The sequence below is a fragment of the Dromiciops gliroides genome, chromosome 2 (genome assembly GCF_019393635.1).
Source record: "Dromiciops gliroides isolate mDroGli1 chromosome 2, mDroGli1.pri, whole genome shotgun sequence".
Classification (NCBI taxonomy): Eukaryota; Metazoa; Chordata; class Mammalia; order Microbiotheria; family Microbiotheriidae; genus Dromiciops; species Dromiciops gliroides.
Genome location: NC_057862.1, coordinates 408,037,841 through 408,059,019, shown reverse-complemented (window position 1 = coordinate 408,059,019; position 21,179 = coordinate 408,037,841). Strand labels below are relative to the sequence as shown.

Here is a 21,179-nt window from a genome sequence, read left to right as displayed (position 1 = left end):
ACAAAGGAAAAAAAGTAAAATAAATAGATAGATAGACAGATAAATAAATATACAAAGAGTGAGCCAGAGGAAAGAAAAAAATAAAGATAGAAGGTAAGAGAATTGAAAAACAAAGAGAAAATCACAGAAAGAGGCTGAGAGTGAGTTAAGCATATAACTAAAAGGGATTTCTCCCAGACCCCAAACTATTTCTGATGTTATACAATTGTACTTGTTGATCTTAATGATTATTGGGATAGGAGACAACTAGCCTGAACGATGGGAGCCAGTATGATAGATAGCAAAGAAGAATGTGTTAGGAGCCAGGAGAGAGGGCTTCTAACCAAAGCTGTTTGTAATGAAATACTGGGAAATTACTTCTTTTCTTTAAGCCTCAGTTTCCTGAACTGAAGCTCCATCTAATTCTAACAATCTATGAAATCTATGGTTGAATTTAGAAAACTTGTCTTTCAATCAATTAATAAACATTTATTAAGTGCCTACTTATGTGCTAGGCACTGTGCATACAAAGAGGGGAAAGAAAGTCCCTGCCTTAAGGAAACCTACAAACTATATATATATGTAGAATAAATAAGAAATAACTGAAAGAGGGACATCACTAGAATTTAAAGGGGTTGTGGAAAGTTTCCTACGGAAAGGAAGGTTTTTAGTTGAGACTTAAACAAAGCCACGGAGGTCAGTAGCCAAAGCACAAAGTGTTTGAGATAGGGGGGACAGCCAGAGAAAATAAATGCCCAGAGCCGAAGGTTGGTGTGACTTGTTCATGGAACAGCCACGAGGCCAGTGTCACTGGATCATGAAGTATGAATTAGAAAGTAAGGTGTAAGAAGCCTGGAAAGCTAGAGGGGCTAGATTATGAAGGGCTTTGAATGCTAAATAGGACATTTTGTAATTGTTCCAGGAAACAACAGGGAGCCTGTAGAGGGATGACATGGTTGGATTTGCATTGTAGGAAAATCACTTTGGTGGCTAATTGGAGGATAGTTCGGAATAGGGAAAGATCTGAGGCAGGCAGAGCCAACACCAGACTGTTACAATAGCCCAAGCATGAGGAGATAAAGAGCTATACCATAGTATCAGAGGAGAGAAGGGGGTTTATTCGAGAGATGCTGAAAAGGTGAAATCAACAGGCCTTGGCAACAGATTGGACGCTGAGCAGTGAGAAAGTGAGGGGTCAAGGATGACATCTAGGTTGTGAGCCTGAGAGACTGGGATGATGGGACTACCCTCTATGGTAATAGGGAAGGTATGCTGGGGGACTCGGAAGGCATGCAGATGTTAGAGAGAAACAATGATGAGTTCTATTATGGACACAATGAGTTTAAGATGTCTATTGGATATCTAGGTTGAATTATAAGAAAGGTAGTTGGAAATGCAAGAATAGAGGTCATGAGTTCAAATCCAGCCTCAGACACTTGACACTTACTAGCTGTATGAGCCTAGGCAAGTCACTTAACCCCAATTGCCTCACCAAAAAAAAACAAAAAAAAGGAGTGAGGGGAGAATAAATGGCGCCACCCCTTGTAGATGGTTTTTTCAAGGAATTTAGCCACAAGGGGCAGAAAAGATTAAGGATGATAGTGGGGGTGGGCCAAATGAGGGTTTTTTCAGGATTAAGGAAGTCATGGGAATATTTGCGGACAGTAGGGAATGAGCCAGTAGACAGGGATAAATTGAAAATAAGTGAAAGAGAGGGATGATACAGAGAACAATCTATTGGAGGAGATAGGATTGAATGCTTAAATAGGTAAAGGGGTTATACTTTGTAAAGAGTAAGGTCACCTCATCATGTGACACAGGCGTGAAGGAGAATATAGTAGAAGACTTAAGCGTGACATGAGATGAAGAGGAGAGAAGAGGGAGTGAATGGTATCAATTTTTTCAGTGAAATATGAGGCAAGGTTCCTAGTCAAGGCGGTGAGGGGAGGAGGAGCCATGGAAGGTTTGAGGACAGATAAAGTTTTGGAAGAACTACTGAAGAGAGTGGGATAGCGAGTTGATAAGGGAGATATAGAAAGACTACCCACTGGCAGTGAGGGCCTAGTTGAGATTGCGTGAGATAAATCCTTAGTGGACCAAGTCAGAACAGCTGGGTGATTTTCTCCACCTGCATTCAGTAGCACATGTGTAGAAGCAAAGGCAGCAACTGGCAGGAGTGATTCAAGGCTGAAGCTTGGTAGGTGTAACAGGAGAAATGATGAGGAGGGAAGGGGGAGGGAAGGGGCTGGGGATTCAAGAGAGGAGACAGTGCAGAGTTGAACTGGTTCACCAAGAGGTCGAGAAGGGAAAAAGAGGAAGGAGTTAGTGTAGGGTAGATAGTCTGGGAGAGAACTGAAGAGTGAAAAGGATCAGAGGCCACATCGTGGAGGAAGAGTGTGGTTTGGTAAAGGAAAGCAGAGAGGTGAAAAGGCATATGGATCAGATTTTAGAATTTCAGAATTTTAGAGGTGGCACATTTGTGGGTAATGGCAAGATCATGAATATAACCAGCTTTGTGTGTGGCTGAGATGGGGTAGAGAAGTGGGTAATAGGGAGTAGGTTTTAGGAAGTGAGTGGGTAGGGGGTTTGAGGGAGAGTCAATATGTATGTTGAAGTCCCTATGTTTGAGAGCAGGAGTTGAGGAGGAGAAAAATATTTTGAACCATGTACTGAACTCATTGAAGAAGCAAGGGGAATCACCTGGGGGTCTGTAGACAATAGGTATCAGGATTTTCACTGGATGGTAGATATCAATAGAATGAACCTCAAAAGGAAGAGAGGTTACTGAGTGATGGGGAAGGGGAAGAAACTTTCAAGTGGCCATGGGGAGCAAAGAGTATTCCAATATCCTCACCCTGACCAGTGTACCTGCAGCAGGAAGAAAAGAACCTCAGGACCAGGTTTCCCACTCTTGCACTAGGAGCTGCTCTAAGTGGAAGAGCCCAGTAAAGTATTTTGTGATTCTGAAAACACAATGTATAAAGATTGCTATCTTCCCCAAGGGACCTATGCAACAAAACAGAAAGATCCTGGTTCCCTAAGTGTTTAAGGAAAACAGCTCAAAAAGAGAATCTGAAGGATTTTCTTAACCCTAAATGTGTAGGGCTTTAGGGAAATGTGTGTTCTGAATTTCACTTCTCTCTTTATATCTCAACTGCTAATTCCATCAAATGTCAACTCATCCTCTCCTGAAACCAGGTTGTACTAATGACCAAGTTTCACTTCCAGCTAAATTTTACTTCTTGTTCAATTCTTGATTTCCTCTACTATTTTTGCATACGGTGATGGGTCAGTTTGAGTTACATTTCAGGTAATATTTATGGAGCCCTCCCACCCATGTTCTTATGAGGCCTCCTTAAGAGATAGCCTTAAGTTTACTCAGGCAAAAATGACTTAAATTCAAACTTTTGTTTGTGTGGCTTTTAGCTGTAATGTATTAACAAGTGAACAAAATATTTTATACTAAGTCCACATAAAGCAGATGCTCAGTTTAAAAGTCAAATACTCAGAATACGTATGTCAATCAAAGAGAGTGTCAGACCACTTTCCCCAGCCATGAAGAAAATCAACTCGACAGATTTTCTTATAAAACATAAATCTCTTCACCTGAATTCTTACAAAATCACATATTTACAGGATTTTAACTTTCCAGTGATAAAATTCAGAAGTTGGAGGTACATAGAGTGCTGAGGAAAGGAAGGGAAAAAAGTAGGAATGGAGGGAGGGAGGGAGGGAGAGAGGAAGGAAGACAAACTGTTAAAGAAATACCTTTTGGCATAGGACTTTAAACGAGGCAGTAAATGCTAAACTTGGGAACCAATTCTTTCTGGTTAAAAATCTAGAAAAATCCACCAGTTGCCTCACCTGTGATGTTAGGATCACGCCTTGTTCTCCACTGAGGGACGAATACTGTAATGTTTCTGTTGCCAAGTTTCCAAAAGTATTCAACGGCTATTGCAATCCCTCGACAGGAAAAGAACTTGTTCAGACCATGACTATAAAGAAACAAGTGAAATCTGTCTCAGTAAAGTACTTTAAAAATTACCTAAAAGTTATGACATAAAACACTTGACTTTGCAAAAGTAAATAGGGCACAAAAGTAAATAGAACACAAAAATAGTAAAAGAAAATTTATCATAACTAAGTCTTGGTCAATGATCCATTATGTCAGTATTTGGCTGAAATAATCAGCAAGAAAATTGCTACTACAATGCAAAAAATGAAGAACAATGAATGTATTTTTCAAGTCCTCATTGCTGCAGATCTCCTACCCTTTGAGGTGGAGTAACATCAGTCAAGGTTGGATGCAACACAAAGTCATTCTTGGAATTCCAAGAGCTCGGGGCCCCTTCTACATTTCTAGTTCTTATATGTGAAGATATTAAAGGGACATTTCTCCCTTTTCCATCTTGCTCCCCATACTACCAAAAGGGGAAGGAAAGGATTCTTTGCTGACCTTCTGTTAAGCTTACGCAAGTCATTCCCTTCTGGTACTTGAGTTCAACTTTTCCAGTCAACCAGGACATAAAAAGCATGAACTCAAACTTCTTGCTTCCTGCCCCCCCACACAACCTAATTCTAATTCCTTTAAATCAGTGGTTTAAAGTCTACAACTATGGGGGGCATCTAGATGGCGCAGTGGATAAAGCACCAGCCCTGGATTCAGGAGGACCTGAGTTCAAATCCAGCCTCAAACACTTGACACTTACTAGCTGTGTGACCCTGGGCAAGTCACTTAACCCTCATTGCCCCGCAAAAAAACCCAAAACAAACCAAAACAAAAAAACCTAAATGGGGGTAGCTAGGTGGCACAGTGGATAGAGCACCTGCTCTGGAGTCAGGAAGACCTGAGTTCAAATCCGGCCTCAGACACTTACTAGCTGTGTGACCTTGGGCAAGTCACTTAACCCCAACTGCCTCACCCAAAAGAAGAAGTAGTAAAGCCTATGAATATGGACTACCAATCTATGAATATAAAAATTCCTTTTTAATATCAAGTCACAGACCTTTCCTGATAGTAACTGCATTCATAATACATGTTTTGTAAACACAAAACTGAAAGAAAAGAAGAAAACAGAAAAAAGTTGAGAATGAATTAGACACATACACACTCCTGGCATAACTCTATCCCTGGATTCTATGGCCTCCCGGCTGGGAAACACTGCTTAATTTAAACTTTTTTCTTCTGGAGAAAAATGTATTATGGACTGCTCAGAAATTATTTCATGTTTGTTTGGCAAAAGCAAAATATATTTATATTTTTATTATGACTTATGCTTACACAGTTTGTTGTTTAATGTAGTTTAGTCTGAAGGGTTACTTACATCTCATTCTTGTCCTGTTATTGCTACTAGTGTTCCTGACAATCCAAGGCATGGTCTTAATAATTTATAATACTTATTTATACTTGATAAATACTTTATAATATACTTGCTAAAATGAAAACAAAACAGAAATCCAACTGTGCCTGGGTATGTTCAAGGAAGAACATTTCCCTCTTTTAACTTCAGTTATCACTCCTAAACCTGTTTCCAACACTGATTTCTGTCTTTTTCTACAGACTAATATTTCTAGATATTTACACCTTAGTGTTCAATTAGGACGTCAACTTCAATGATTATATTTAAAATTGAATTTATCATCTTCACCGTAAATCAGTTCCTTTGAACTTTTCTATTTCTGTTAATGGTAGCACTATTGTCCTAGTCACCCAGGCTCAAAATCCTGGTCTTTTTGGACTCCTCCTCCTTTATCCTCTACTATCCCCTGGTCAGATCCTTCCATGATGAGAATTGCATTCACAATATGTATTTTATTAAAAACAAAAAACCCAGGGGCAGCTAGGTGGTGCAGTGGATAGAGCACCGGCCCTGCAGTCAGGAGGACCTGAGTTCAAATCCAGCCTCAGACACTTAACACTTACTAGCTGTGTGACCCTGGGCAAGTCACTTAACCCCAATTGCCTCACTAAAAACAAAACAAAAAACAAACAAAAAACCCCACCCAATTAAAAAACAAATAATAGCAAGTAAGGAAAACAAAAGAGGAGAAAGACAGAAAAGAGTTGAGAATGATAGCTCTTTGGCTACCCCTGGAGTCCACAGCCCACTGGCTAGGAACCTGTCAATACCACTTCCAGAACACCTTTTGTATGTGTATGTAACCTTTCCATTCCCACTTTCAATATTTTTGTCCAATCCATCATTATTTCTCACTTGTGTAAGAGCTTCCTAACTTCATCCCCCTGAATCTACCTTGTCCACTTGTCAATTCATCCTACACAAACTGCCTAAAGCTCATCATGTTGCTCAGAATTCGACCCCTAGCTTTCTAACCTTTTCTCATATTACTCCCCTTCAAATCCTTTATGTTCCAACTATAAGTTACTCTTTATGGTCAAACCTGTCCTACCTCTACCCCAGCTCATACTTCATTGTTTCTGTGCTTTTGCTGGTATAATTCCTGAAATCTGGACCTTCTTTATTTGTCCATTTCTACATGATAAAATACACTAATTAGACATTTTAAAAACTCCTACTATGTGCAAAGTCGTGTGAAAGAAAGGCAGCAGCATGGCATGGTGGAGAGTCAACCTTGAAGATGGGAAGATCTAGGTTCAAGTCCTACCTCACACACATCCTGACTGTGTGACATTGGACAGGTTAATTAACCTCTCAGTGGCAGGCAACTTCTAAGAGTAGAAGTTGCTGAGAAAGTACAGATTTGCAATTTCGGGGAGGCGAGGGGGGGCGGGGGGGTGGGTGGGGAGAAGAGGTATCCTTACCCAGAAGTTCCCTCTACCAATGCAATCACAGGTCCTGTCCTTGGCTCTAACCTGACATGAAAATCCCTGTATGAAGATACACGGATGAGTGAGACAGTGCCTGCCCTGAAAGTCTACCAAGGCCCAGCACATCTTCCATAGGAAGAACGAACGAATGAGAAAATCCTAGCTTTGCCATGTCCTGGGTTATCTTGGAAAAGTCAATTAACCTCTCTGGACCTCCATTTTCTCATGTGTAAAATGACAAGTCTGAATTAGACTCAACTATAAGGTTCCTTCCAGCTTTAAATCTATGATTCTAAGTCTTCCACGAACACACTAGTGTGACGTGATCTCTTCTATCCTCTGAACTTTCACACACATTGGTTCATATTGTTATGGTACTTTAAAATAGTATTTTGTACTATGACTGTGTATGTTTTATTTCTTTTACTGGATTTCAAATTTCTTGAAAACAAAGGACCATGTTATACTTCTATATTCCCATAGCACTGAACAACAAGAGCTGAGGGCTAAGAAAATTCTGCATACTTTGCTTGAATGATTTAGAATAGGTTCAAGATTTCTGCTGGCTAGGCCAATCAATGCTTTCATCATTACAATTAATTATTTACAAGAAACAAGGAGGCACTAATTACATAGCACAATATTTATATTTATACATCCTAGTTTCTGATTAATTCAGTGGCAATTTATGTAATGAATATCAACTACAGTGAATGGAAGAGCTTAACTAACTTCAATTGCAAGGTAAATCCTGGATACAGCACTCTGTCACCAGTTTCTTTTAAAAATACGAGGGAGAGAGTTATGTTCTGTACTCTAAAGAGACAATGTTTCAAGGACTGGAAGGCTTCTAAATTGCCTCTTGGCTTGCTAGATACAGAGAAAAAAGATCTAATTCCCTTTGCCTTCCTTCATACTTCTGTTTGGGGCTGGCAGCAGAAAATGAGGAAAAGGGGGAGTATCAAATGTAATTCCATTCTTCTGGGTCACTGTCCAGCATTCAGGAAAGGTATAGTTGGGAATATTGTCACAGAAAATAGGATCATCCTGGATCTGCTATAGAGTAGTAAAGAAAAGGTCAGTTTGAGGCACAAACAACTACTAACCAGCTACTGAAATATTACTGGCAGTGTTATCTAGGAACACTTGAAATCCTGAGAAACCAAAACAGAACACTGTCTTTAAGATGAAACCTATAGTTTAAAATGATTCTGAGAACACAACACGTTTAGCACAAAGAACTTAGAGCTGGAAGGGGCCCTCAGAGATTACTGTGTTCAACATGCACCTTTCTCCTATCCCCATTCCCCTTCCCTATTCCCCATCCCCTTGGCCAATATTGACAAATGGGGAAACCTTTCCAAGGTCACCCAGGTAGTAAACAGCAGTGACAGAAATCAGATCCAGGCCTTCTGATTCCAAATCTTGTGCTCCGTCCACTATATCATACTGCCAATCATAAAACTGTAGAATACAAATGAAACCAAATTTTTGCCTTTGAGTTAACAGTGTGGTATGGTAGAGGAACATGGGATTTGGAATTAGCATGCCTAGGTGAAGACCCAGTTTTTCCTACATACTACTTTTGGAGGGGGGGGGGGGCGGCAATGAAGGTTAAGTGACTTGCTCAGGGTCACACAGCTAGTGTCAAGTGTCTGAGGTCAGATTTAAACTCAGGGCCTCCTGAATCCAGGGCTGGTGCTTTATTCACTGTACTACCTAGCTGCCCCTAAAACACTTTCTTTTACACTTAACATATTTTATTTTGTGTTATGAGTATATGCAGATATCTTACCCCTTTTATTTAATTTTAAGCTCCTTGAGGGCAGAGCACAACTTATTTAGGTTTGTGACTTCCTCAGCACCAAATGCAGGGCCTTATACATTATAGGGGCTTACTGCATTTTTGATGAATGGATGGATGGATGAATGAATGAATGAATGAATGAATGAATGAATGAATGAATGAATGAATACAGGGAAAGTTCCTTAATACCCTTATTTATAATGGAATATGGACCCAAATTATCCAGGAAGCTCAGTAATGAATCTGCTCTTGTAGAAAAAGCTAGGTCCTTAGGCTGTTGTTCTGAACTTGAATATCTCAAGATCTAAGACTTCATCACCTGTTCACTCTTTGCCTTAGTAGACAATGACTAACATACTTTAACTTTGCTAGACTCTAGTGAGAGTGCTGAATTGGGATCTACTTTGGCGTTGGGTTTGAATTCTGGTTTTGTTACTTATTAACTATGGGCTTTGTGGCCATTTATATCCCTCTCTGGGTCTCAATGTTCTCATTTGCAAAATGAGGGAAATGGACAAAATTACTTGTTAATTTATGAGCTTCATACAACAAAGGTCTGCCACAGGGTCCACACCTGAAGCCTTTCTATAGTATATCATGTATTCTCTTGGCACAGTCTTCAAAACCTTAGACCAATTCCTCTCAGGGTTGGTGGATGGTTAAGTCTTATTACATCTTACTTAACACACAACAAAGTCTTCTATGTTTTGCAGTCCATACGAGAACAGAAGTGATCAACTACAAAATGCAGGGTTGTAGTTGTTAGAGGAAGGTATGATGACAGCAATGGGAAGTGACAGCCGATAGCCTAAGAATGAGGGAGGAGACAGAAAAACAAAAAAGAAATGCAGGGCACAAGACTGTAATCACCCTAACTCATCAAAAAAGGGCAAAATTACATTTATCAGCCTGTTTTCAAAAGGCGGCCGGGGCGGGGGGGGGGGGGGCGGGGGGAGCAGCTAGGTGGCATAGTGGATAAAGCACTGGCCCTGGATTCAGCAGGACTTGAGTTCAAATCCAGAATCAGACACTTGACATACTAGCTGTGTGACCCTGGGCAAGTCACTTAACCCTCATTGCCCTGCAGAAAACAAAAACAATAAAAAATAAAAAAACCTAAAAGGCAGGAAAGGGCCACAAAGAGTATAGAAAAAATATTTTCAAATAATTTTTAAAAAATTAACTTTGTTTTTGGTACTTGAAAGAATCAACTTCAATTAACTGAAAGAACCACTTATGTAGAACATCTCATTCAGCAAGGATACCAGATAAGTACTATACTGAGGTATTGTGGCATTTTGATTGGACAGCTATCAAACTATATTTGTCAGCCCTTTGGGTGTCTAGCACAAAAAAGTCACACACACCAAATAGTTTCTATTTATATTCATGGTAAGGAGACTGAAAAAAATGTGAAGTTCTGTTAATTCTGGAATGGAATTGGAATTGGAATTTCTCACAAACATTTTGAATATATAGCCAAGGAATGGGTGCTTTATTAGTAAACAAAATTTGCTCAAGTTTACAGAAGGAGGTGGGATGCTTCTTAGTATTTAGTAAACTTATGGGAATGCTGATATCTCAAATTCCCATGACTACAGTTAGATTAAACAAGTATGGTTTTCACAGTACTATTTAAGAAGAAAAATATTCTCATTTAGCCAATAGTTTGCCAAGTCCTGAACATTTTACCTCCATAGTGTACCTTGAATACATCTTTATGATTTCTTGCCTGCGTTGCAAATCTCAACTTTACAATCCTGCTTCAGCTCTTCCTTCCAATCTACTCTATACTCCGCTGACTGATCAGTCTTTGTAATGAATAGCTCTGGTCAGGTCACATCACTGTTGATAAACTTTCATCCTCTAAATAAAGTCCCCAATCCTTAGCTTGACATTCAAGGCACTCAGCTCAAAGACAGAAGGGCTCATAGGCCATCTGGTCCAAATGCTGTGTAAAGAGATTCACCTCTATGGCATACTCAATGAATGGTCATCTAGCCTCTGTCCAAAGACCTCTGCTGAGGGTGAACCCACTTTCTCTCAAAATAGCCCATTTCACTTTTGGATAACTCCCAGCAATACATTTTTCCTTATACTACAAATAAATCTCGCTCTGAAACTCATTGCTCCTTGTTCTACTTTCTGGAACTAAACGGAACAACTATAATCCTTCCACATGATATACTTTCAAGTGCTTTGAAAACAACTATCATGTTCCCTCCAGGCAAACACCCCCAGTTCCTTCTACAAATATTCATAGAACATGAACTCAAGATACTTCAAGACCCTAGTTGCCCTCTTCCACTCTCTAGCTTAACAATGTTTTTCCTAAAATACAGTGCCTTGACCTAAACCCAGTACTCCAGATGGGAACTAACCAGGACAAAGAACAGCAGGACTGGACCTTCCCAGTCCTGGACACTGCGCATCCATGCAAACTCTGATTGTAATAGCTTTTGGGACAGTCATATTATACCATTGATTCATCATAAAGCTTCAGTTGACTAAACTCCCTACATCTTTTTTCAGGCTGTCTAGTTATGCCTCCTCCATATACAGTAAAGTTTTTTTTAAAAAATCCAAGTGGAAGACTTTATATTTTTCCCTATTAAATTTGACCTCATTAGATGCAAGCCAACATTCTAACTTATTAAAATCTTTTTGAATTTTGTTTTGTATACAACATCTATTGGGTAAATGATCACTCCTAGCTATGTGTCATATGAAATAGTAAAAATAATTATGTACTATTTATATAGTGCTTTATGACTTGCAAAGTGATTTAAATACATTATTTAGTTTGATAATCTCAAAAACTCTGGGAAGAAGGTACTACAGGTATTCTTTCCATTTAACAGATGAGGAAACAGATATTCATATAAAGGTGAAGTAACTTATTCATGGTCACATGCCCTGTACATGGTAAGAAGTAGCATTCAAACCTAGGTTTTTCATACTCTCAAGTGCAGAGCTTGTTTTCCCCACTGTTCCACAAAGTCTATTTCCCAGTATGAATCCTATGCTCTAGTCAAACCATATTTCTCCTGTTATATGGACATATCCTGTGTTTTCCCACCTCAGTGCCCCCTCTTACTTACTGGAATGCACTCCCATAACCCCTTTTTTACAGTCTGCCAAAATTTTCTCTTTTCAAGGTCCAGATCTAATAATACCTTTTATGAAAGCTCCTTAAAGGTGAGGCCTATGACTTATACAATGGTACAGTGGATAAAGTGCTGGGCCTAGAATCAGAAAGATTTATTTTCCTGAGTTCAAATCTGGCCTCAGACACTTACTAGCTGTGTGACTCTGGGAAAGTCTCTTAACCTGGTTTGTCTCAGTTTCCTCATCTGTAAAATGAGCTGAAGAAGGAAATGACAAATCAATCCAGTATCTCTCCAAGAAAACCCAAACAGGCTGTCAAAGTTAGACACAATTTAAAAAAAACAAAAACTAAAAAGTAAATGAAAATACCCATTATCATTACCCAGCAGAACACAACCAAGTACACAAAAGGCTCAAAAATATGTGAATAGTTAATAAATTCAAATTAATAATCACATATAGCACTAACAAAATTTTTATTTGGATTGTTATTTGTCTTAACGCTAAATAAAATTATACATGAAGTTGAAAAGGCATAATAAATACAAAGTGATGTTTTATTATAATTGTTAAAAATCTAGAGTCAAAAAAAAGTTAATTTTAATTACTGGTTTATAGGCTTAGATGACCTAAGGTCATGTTTACCTTTTCAAAGAAACAAAATCTAGTTGTTATTATTTTGTTGAGGGCATCTATTTGAGAAGGGAATCATAGAAAGCAGTTTCAGGAAAAGACCTTTCCCTTTAACTTCACCTAATCAAAAAAGCTGCTTAGGGGGCAGCTAGGTGGCACAGTAGATAAAGCACTGGCCCTGGATTCAGGAGGATCTGAGTTCAAATCCAGCCTCAGACACTTACTAGCTGTGTGACCCTGGGCAAGTCACTTCACCCTTATTGCCTTGCCAAAAAACAAAACAAACAAAAAAAAACCTCCTTAAAAAAAGGTCAAAGGGGGAAGAATGGTGGGATTTTTATTATTTCCATTTTGTTCTTATTTGTGAGAAAATAGTTATTAATAATGGATTTCTGGGAGAAATGCAGACATTAGTTTAGCTGCTCTCTCCCCCTCCCCGGAAACCAGCCTGGGATGAACCTTCAGCTTCATAAAAGGAATGCAGATTGATTTTTTAGATTAGCTAGGGGAAGCACACCTAGATCATTGGAATTTGATCTCTACACCACCCTAAGTCAAGTCAATCAATGATGTTAAATAATGCTAACCAATTAGCTTAGATCAATATGTAGTGATGGGCCTCTACCAGAAAGGTGATAAAATCCCTGGGCACATGAGGGTCTCTCTCTTTTTGTCTCTTGGCCCCTCTTCCTGGGACTTTTTTACTCTCCATGCTGGGTATGTAACTATTTAGGCCTGTAAGCTTGTGACTAATGGGGAAGTCAGGGAGACATATAGTCAATACTGCATTAATATGTTATATTAATAATAAATGCCTATTGCCAAACTGGTGCAATAGCCATTAATTTATAAGTAGCAATATTTTAGAAACCCCAGCCTAGTCCCCATTATTTTAAATAACACACATTTGTGTTTCTTTTTACTTGAATATAATTTTGAGAACTCATAAGAAATAATGGCCAATTAGTATTACTCAGAATTATGACTTGAACTTTACATCATCACTTTGCAAATCATAAGGAGGAACTAGTGCTGGCCTTCACAGAGATAAATGACTGGGACTTCATTTTATATTTTGAATTGGGCAATGCTATGTAGCTGTGGGTCATTTTCTGAGTTTCCCCAATCAGAACTGCCAAAAAGAAAGTGAAATGATAAGAAATATTAGTATTTGAAAGTGAAGACAAGCATGGTTTTACTTCCTGTCTTTTGACTAAGAAATAAAATAGTGACATCCAAAAGTATCTGGCCAAAAAGACATAGTTTTAAAGTAAATACTTGTGGGCTTCACAATAAAGCTTAAGTTTCTTTTAAACTATGTTCTCCTGAAATACTAACATGCTAATTTGAGAGATTTATTTTTGCTTGCTAAACAGAGCCTTTAAAGCTATAAGAAAGAAAAGACACATGTACAGTACTCTAGGAAAGGCTGTCTATGATTATACAACTGCCCGTATCTTCACTAACACTTGAGGGGATAAGTGTTAGTTTGTTTAGATAGAATTTCTGAAGGCACGCTTTCTGAGACAGTTTTTATCCTGTCTCACCCTGAGGATTTCCTGGAAAAGATGAGGTTACTGATTCTAAGAGCAAGAGGGAGAAAAACCAGCATTCTACCTGGCTGTTGCCAGCTAAGTGGTTGGAAACAGGTGTCGTCTAGGCCACGCCAAGAGTGCTATCAGTTAAAGAATTAAAAGAAAAAGATAACATGAGGAGACAGGAACTTGACCTAAAGGAAAAGGAAAAAGGAAAAAAGTAGTTCAACTTCCAAGACCTTATCCATGCTTTTCATTGTTTCACTGACCAAACTGGACACTTCATTTGGATTATCAGACTAAAACAGAAGGTTTTAGTGATATCTTAATCTTCAGATCAGTAAAGAAAAAAGCCTTACAGTACAATCAACTCAAGTATCTTCTTATCATCTTAAGTGATCAGAAAGTTTGCTGATATTTAATGAGTGTCATGGGTGGGGGGAATCTGAATTGAACCATTCAGAGATTTAATTTTACTACCAAGTCAAACTTAATGGAGTTACATGTGCTTAGTATCTGAATCGGTTCTGGGTCATCAGACCATATGCAGACCAAGTAATTTACTTTGCTTGTTCCAAGGTCTCCCATCAATCTAGTGCACACTTACTTACATATGAGATTGCCTTAAAAACTACAATAGGATAAAATGGTTCCTTTGGTAGCAAGAAGGAGTGTGGCAGAAATCACCTGGGTTACGAGGTTGGTAATCCTCCTTTTCGGTGTTGCCCATGTCCAAGCTAACAAAACTAACCCATTCCAGGAGGCATGGTAGTGGTAATCAGCACAGGGGAAAAAAAAAAGAAAAGGAAGGAAGCAAGGAAGCAAGGAAGGGGGGGGGGGAGAGAGAGAGAGAGAGAGAGAGAGAGAGAGAGAGAGAGAGAGAGAGAGAGAGAGAGAGAGAAAGAGAGGGGGGGGGGAAGCAAGCACTGTAGAAATGGTGGGGGAAAGAGTGAGAGAGAAACCTAGGTCCCCATATGCATTTCTTAAGCTATCTTCACTGTTTCTATTACATCTTCCTCATATTTCTGGTCAACTGCTCTCATCCTGAGTCCAATCTTTCCAATAGAATCTTTATAGACTATTACCTGCCATTAAATTTACTTGCAAGATGCTACCTGTTCACAGGATGTCTTTTGCCAGTGATTAATTTTTAAAATTTTATTTAGGATGGGGCAGCTTGGTGGCACAGTGGATAGAGCACCGGCCCTGGAGTCAGGAGGAACTGAGTCCAAATCCAGCCTCAGACACTTACTGTGACCCTAGGCAAGTCACTTAACTCCAATCCCCCCCCCCAAATTATTTAGGAACAAACTTCTCCCTTTCCATTAAAGACCTTCCTGACCAATGAAAAATGATTCTATGTTAAAGATAAAAATATAAATGCCAAAAAAGTGTGGCCTGTAGCTGCTAAAAGCCAGAAACAACTCAGTAAAGTTCCACTTTGTTCACCAAAGATTTTACTAGAAGTTATTCATGGAAATTGAGTTAACACTCACCTCGCTCTCAAAAAAAAAAAAAAAAGCAAAAAACACAAAATAACAACTCATTAAACCATGAAGTACTCTACATTTCAACAGTTTCCTGAATTTCAAGTGCACCAATGCATAAATCTATAATCTACATGTGGACAATGAAGAGTCCCATTCAAGAGAAGACACTAAAAGATTTAGCAAAACTGGAAATGGAGACCTTTAGAAAGGACAGGAATTGTTACAGGAGTATTTATTAGATTATACTAATAATCCAAGGTGAATAAAGCTCTTCCCAATAATGACAAAATCAGACAACAGAAAACGTATTAATTAGCTCATGATTTAAAATCTGTTGCTAGTGCTTCTTGGCACAATGTGGCCATGTGCCATTATAAAAAAAGTGAGGTGAGTTAATGCTGCCTGAAACACCCAAACTCAAAACAAAAGATTCAGCCATTATAAAACACCTAAATTCCTATAAAAGGTAAAAGTTTCAATATCGCTTTAAGGGGAACAGAGAAAGCTGAATCTAAGAGATGTAAAATACTCTAGATTAATACCAGCACCCTTACAGTGGGGTTTAATTGACAACAAGAACTGAAAAACAGCACTATGTAAGTACTACAAAATGCACAGCAAACTTTAACAAGGAAGCAAGTAGGGGCAGCTAGGTGGCACAGTGGATAAAGCACCGGCCCTGGATTCAGGAGGATCTGAGTTGAAATCTGGCCTCAGACACTTGACACTTACTGTGTGACCCTGGGCAAGTCACTTAACCCCAACTGCCTCACCCCTCCCCCACCCCCCCCACCCCCGAAAAAAAAGGAGAAGAAAAAAAGACTTTTCCTAAGAAAACTCCTTGCTGCCTACTTCTTTGTACAACTCTTGTTAGTCTACCAAAATGAAAAGAATTTTCTTAGAACAGCTGAAGGTAGTGGGGTGTAGTTGTGGAAATGAGTGGATGGGAAAAGAAGTGGGTTCTTTGGCCATTCTGACATGACCTGAGGTCAGGTACTTCCTCCTCTGTAAAATGAGGAGGTTAGACTAGATTACCAAAGAGAATATCTGAGCTAGAAGGAACCTAAAAGATTATCCAGTCCAACCCCCTCATTTGTTAAGAGGAAAAAACTAAGGCCCTGAGAGAGGAGGTGAAAACAACTACTGCCACCATTTATTAAGCATCTGGTCTATGGAAAGTGCCTGTTGAGCAGTGAATGAAATAAAAATCTGGTCCTTTACCTCAAGGATCTGATAGTCCTAGCAAGTATACCACCACCACCAAATTAAATATAAAAATATACAAAGTACAAAGCACTAGAGAAGAGAACAGTAGAGGGAGAAATCACTTCACACTGGAAAATAGGAACTGATTCAAGAATTTCCATATCCTCAGATGCCAAGCTAATCTTCTAATCTTGTGTGTGTCACACAGACAGGGACCTGCCCAAGGTCATTCATTTAGCTAAAGCCCTTGTAGCTCTAGCTCTGAAACTTTACATGAAATGTATTTTCTCATCATTTAATCACTTACAAAAATAAATTACTGTAAATATTTCTTTTAAAAGTCAGTGGCCAAGGGGCAACTAGGTGGCACAGAGGATAAAGCACCAGCCCTGGATTCAGGAGGACCTGAGTTCAAATCCGGCCTCAGACACTTGACACTTACTAGCTGTGTGACCCTGGGCAAGTCACTTAACCCCAAATGCCTCGCCAATCAATCAATCAATCAATCAATCAATAAATGAAAGGCAGTGGCCAAAAACACTCCCCCCAAAACCCCCAAAACCATTGTCAACAATGTCAAAGGAAAACCTTTATCTTTTCAGTTACACAAAACTCATATTTAAAGGCTATAGTACTTTATAAGTTTTTAATATTTGAAAAACTGTATAAGCAGTTACTAGAACCTACTTATTCTCTTTTTAATAAAGGATAGTTTAAAAATATGTGACCTAGAACCTATGAAATACATTTGACAGAGGCCCTCTGTATAAGAAATTTTTGAATGCAGTTAAGTAGGCCAATTATAATTCTTCCCTTTACAAATTTTAGCAGTAAGAAAAATTCTATTAATAGGAAATACCAGAAACAAAGCTTGAACTAATGAAGTTAAAATTGTATATAAAGTAGTACTTATCACTAAAGCACATGAGGCCAGTACACTTTTGATATTCCAAGGCTTTAGAAATCTGTGCAATCATTTGAGCATGGTCCAAATAAGGCAAAGCAACCGATCCATTAGGTATTATTTAGATCAATTCAAACACTTTAAAATCTGTGGTACAGTTAATAAAGATTAACTATACTTACGCAATAGCAACATTGCTCCCATCTATAACAATGTGCCTTAAATCTGATCTCCCTGGTTCATTTTTTAATTCCAGCCTGTATGGTGTTTTTAGAGTATCTCGGAATCTTTGAACCCCAGTAACTGAGGAATCAATACAACGATTGGATGGTCCTGCCAGCTTAACGTTAGTAACTGAAGGGAGAAGGGGTGGAAAAAAAGGCATCGGAGGGAAGGGCTGGCAATTTGGTGTGACTTGGGAAGGGTTGCAACATCCTAGCTGGCTTTCACATATAAGGTTAACATTATTCTTTGGAACTGTGACCCCACATTTTGGAAACAAAATATTTTCAGGAATAACTGGTACTCTTGGCTGGTAACTCGGAGTTCCTCTGGCAACAAAATCCAATTCTGTAAGTATTCCCTTGTCACATAAGAGCTTCTTTAAAGGGGAAACAGAAGGTGAAGAGCCATCCATTTCTACATCTATGTGGGGAACATGGCTCTGGGTAGAATTCCAATTTTCTGTTCTTGGTTCTGTTGGAACTGAACTGGCAGTTTTCATTTTGCAGTTTGAGGTACCTGGTTTTTCTTCTATTCTGAGAGGTGACTGAGATTGTTCTATTATGTTTTGCTGCATGTGATCCTTTGTCTTCTTTGGAGAAAAATTCATTTTAAATTCATTTTGACTATTGCAAATACCCTTGCTTTTGGCTTCAGTGACCTCCAGGCACACAATTGAAGCATGCCTAGGGAAGACTTCTTTTTCTTCCTGGAACTTTTTGTTTTCCTTTTCAATTTCCTCTAAGAGTACTAAGGGTTCTGTAGATGGTCCCTGCTCCTTAATAACTTTTTCTACAGTTTCCTGGGAGTATCCCATAGTTTTAAAAAAGTTTACTAGGATATTGTATTCCATTTCCTCAGTAGTGTCTTTTAAATCAATGCCTAAATCTTCAGAGGTTATACGGGAATCAGAGAGCAGGTTAATCATGGTGCCTGCAGTCAATTTCTCAGTAGCAGATGAAGGCTCACCCCCGTGAACGTTTTCCAATGAAAACTGCTTCTTCGTGTGTCTTTCTTCAGTATCAGAAGACCTCCTTTTGTGACATATCCTCTCTTTGGAAACAGATTCCTCAGGTGGAGTCACACCATTTACAGGAACAAAAAGAACCTCTGTGGAACCAGAAAAAACTGTGTCCATTTGTTTTGTAAGCTCAGAAACAGGGGTCCCTGCTTGCTTTCTTTCTTCCTCCTTAATAACCTGCCCATCATTGGGCATGCTCGGCTCTTGGATGCCATTGTGTGTAAATTTTGTTTTACAATCTGTAAGACCAATAACATTGTTATCATCATAATCTAATTCATATGGATCTTCACCATGGGTAAGATTCAGGAGTTCTTTCTTCAATGAACTGGGTAAAATCAACAAGTCCATTGTATATTTATCTGCATGGGATTCAACAAACTGTTTAAACTGCCTTTTCACCTCTGATTCGTTTTGAGTACTTGGTAGACTCTCATTGTTTTCAAAGAGCTTCACAAATTGCTGTATGTGACTTCTGGCCATGACAACAGCCTCGGCACCGCCTCTGATGCTAAGCACACCGATGTCTAGAATGGCCATATCGGCACATGTATCCTGGATCAAGCTCTTAAGAAACAGGCTCTGTGCCCCAACAAAAATACAGTGCATGTCCTTTGGGTAACATTCTCTCTCTTCTAATTCAGGCTCACAGATTCCCTTGATGAACTCCTGTAAAGATTGAAAAAAAAAAGGCAGTTTTAAATCCCCTTGCAGCATGCAGTAAATGACATGTAATTGCAAATAACAAGTCAGTTTGGAATGAATTAAAAAACATTTTCATCTAAGGAATGGAGAAATTTTAATTTTTAAATAAAAAATTTTAAATACTTCTTGTTTTCATCCAAGATGTATTTCTGAATGGAAGAAGACCACCCAGTTCCCAAACACCTACTTCAAAAAAAAAAAATTGAAATTGACAGCAGACTGAATAATGATCAAGAAATCCAAGGAGAAACCCCAGAGCTGCACATTAAGTCAGCCAGTAGCCCAATTACAATAGGAAAAGGGGCTACAAACAAAGCCAGAATGGGCAAACAAATCCAGTCTACTAGCACTAACAGAGGTATAATAATAGGCCAAAGAGGCATGTAGCCTGAAGGGCTCTGTGTGAGGAGGCAGCAGGATGAAGGATTCCCATGAGAAAGTCCCAGGGGGGTTGTAAAAGGGACCTGGGAACAGTAGTATATGTTCAGCAGGGCTCAGTTTGGGAAATCCCAGGTGTCCAGGGTCATGGTTCCCTAAAACAGTTCTGATATACCTTAGAGGGCTCTACAAAAGCAGCCCTCTGAACTTCACAGATTGGAGTCTGTGGAGGTCATCAAAAAGAACCAGGTGACCCAAACAGAGACCAAACAGGGATGACCAACTCAACCAAAAAGTATAGCAGGAGCAGAGTCTGCCCTTGGCACAAAGCCAAAATTCAGGAAATAAAGGTAGGAGAACCAAAGAAGTTATCAACCAGTATGAAAAAAATTACAGCAGATCTAGATATCCCCCCAAAAGTAGCTTAGGAGAGTAATTCTATAATAATTCAAAGAGAGAAAGGCGGAGCCAAGATGGCCAAGAGAAGCCAGCATGTTGCTTGAGCTCTCCTTCTGCTCCTTCAAAAAGAACATTAAATCAAGCCTCTGGACGGATTCTGAAACTACAGAACCTTCAAAGAGACAGAGACACACAGTCTTCCAACCAGAGATCATTTAGAAGACTTCAGGAAAAGTCGGTCTCACTCGTGCAAAAGGGAGGCTCAGCGCACAGCAGCTCAGTGCGGAGGTCAGGGAAAGTCAGCAAGAAGCTATGGGCCATAGCCGAGCAACTGAGGCCCCTGGATCCTGGCTCAACAAGCTGGTGGCGTAGCAGGACAGTGGCGAAACCTATCTACACCAGCCGAGAGGGCAGGTTGCCAGCTGGAGGGCCACCCATAGGACAGGTGCGACCAGGCCTACCGATCCCAGCGTACAGAGAGCAAGCCCAAGGTGGTGGGAAATCCACAAGCCATAGAGGCCTCAGTGTAGAAAGCCAGTGACAGAGCCCCTATACCCCAGCACAAGAAACTTGAAACAGGGACTCTGGTGCCCCCAAAGCAGACCTCAATTAAAAAAAAAAAAGTTGTAATATGAGTAAGAAACAAAAAAGAGCTCTCACCATTGAGAGCTTCTGTATCAACAGGGAAGAGGCAAACAAACTCAGATGAGGACAATACTCTCGAATTGCCTATATGTGAAACCTCAAGAGGGAAGATGAAATGATCTCAAGAACAAAAAGCCTTCTTGGAAGAGTTCAAAAAGGATTTTAAAAATCAATTGAGGGGCAGCTAGGTGGCGCAGTGGATAGAGCACCGGCCCTGGAGTCAGGAGTACCTGAGTTCAAATCCGGCCTCAGACATTTGACACTTACTAGCTGTGACCCTGGGCAAGTCACTTAACCCCAATTGCCTCACCAAAAAAAAATCAATTGAAAGTTTATGACCAAACAGGAGATAGAGAT

General features: G+C 39.4%; 1 protein-coding gene across 5 annotated transcripts in view; it reads right to left on the bottom strand.

Moving 5' to 3' along the window:
* The window catches only part of N4BP1 (NEDD4 binding protein 1), a 70,047-nt gene that overhangs the window by 8,428 nt on the left and 40,440 nt on the right, over window positions 1-21,179 (bottom strand). For all 5 annotated transcript variants that reach the window (XM_043984165.1, XM_043984166.1, XM_043984167.1 and 2 more), the window contains exons 2-3: window positions 17,635-19,364; window positions 3,844-3,974 (exon numbers count right to left, since the gene is read on the bottom strand). In XM_043984165.1, coding sequence (XP_043840100.1) covers window positions 3,844-3,974; window positions 17,635-19,364 — 1,861 coding nt within the window. The remainder of the gene's footprint in view (window positions 1-3,843; window positions 3,975-17,634; window positions 19,365-21,179) is intronic.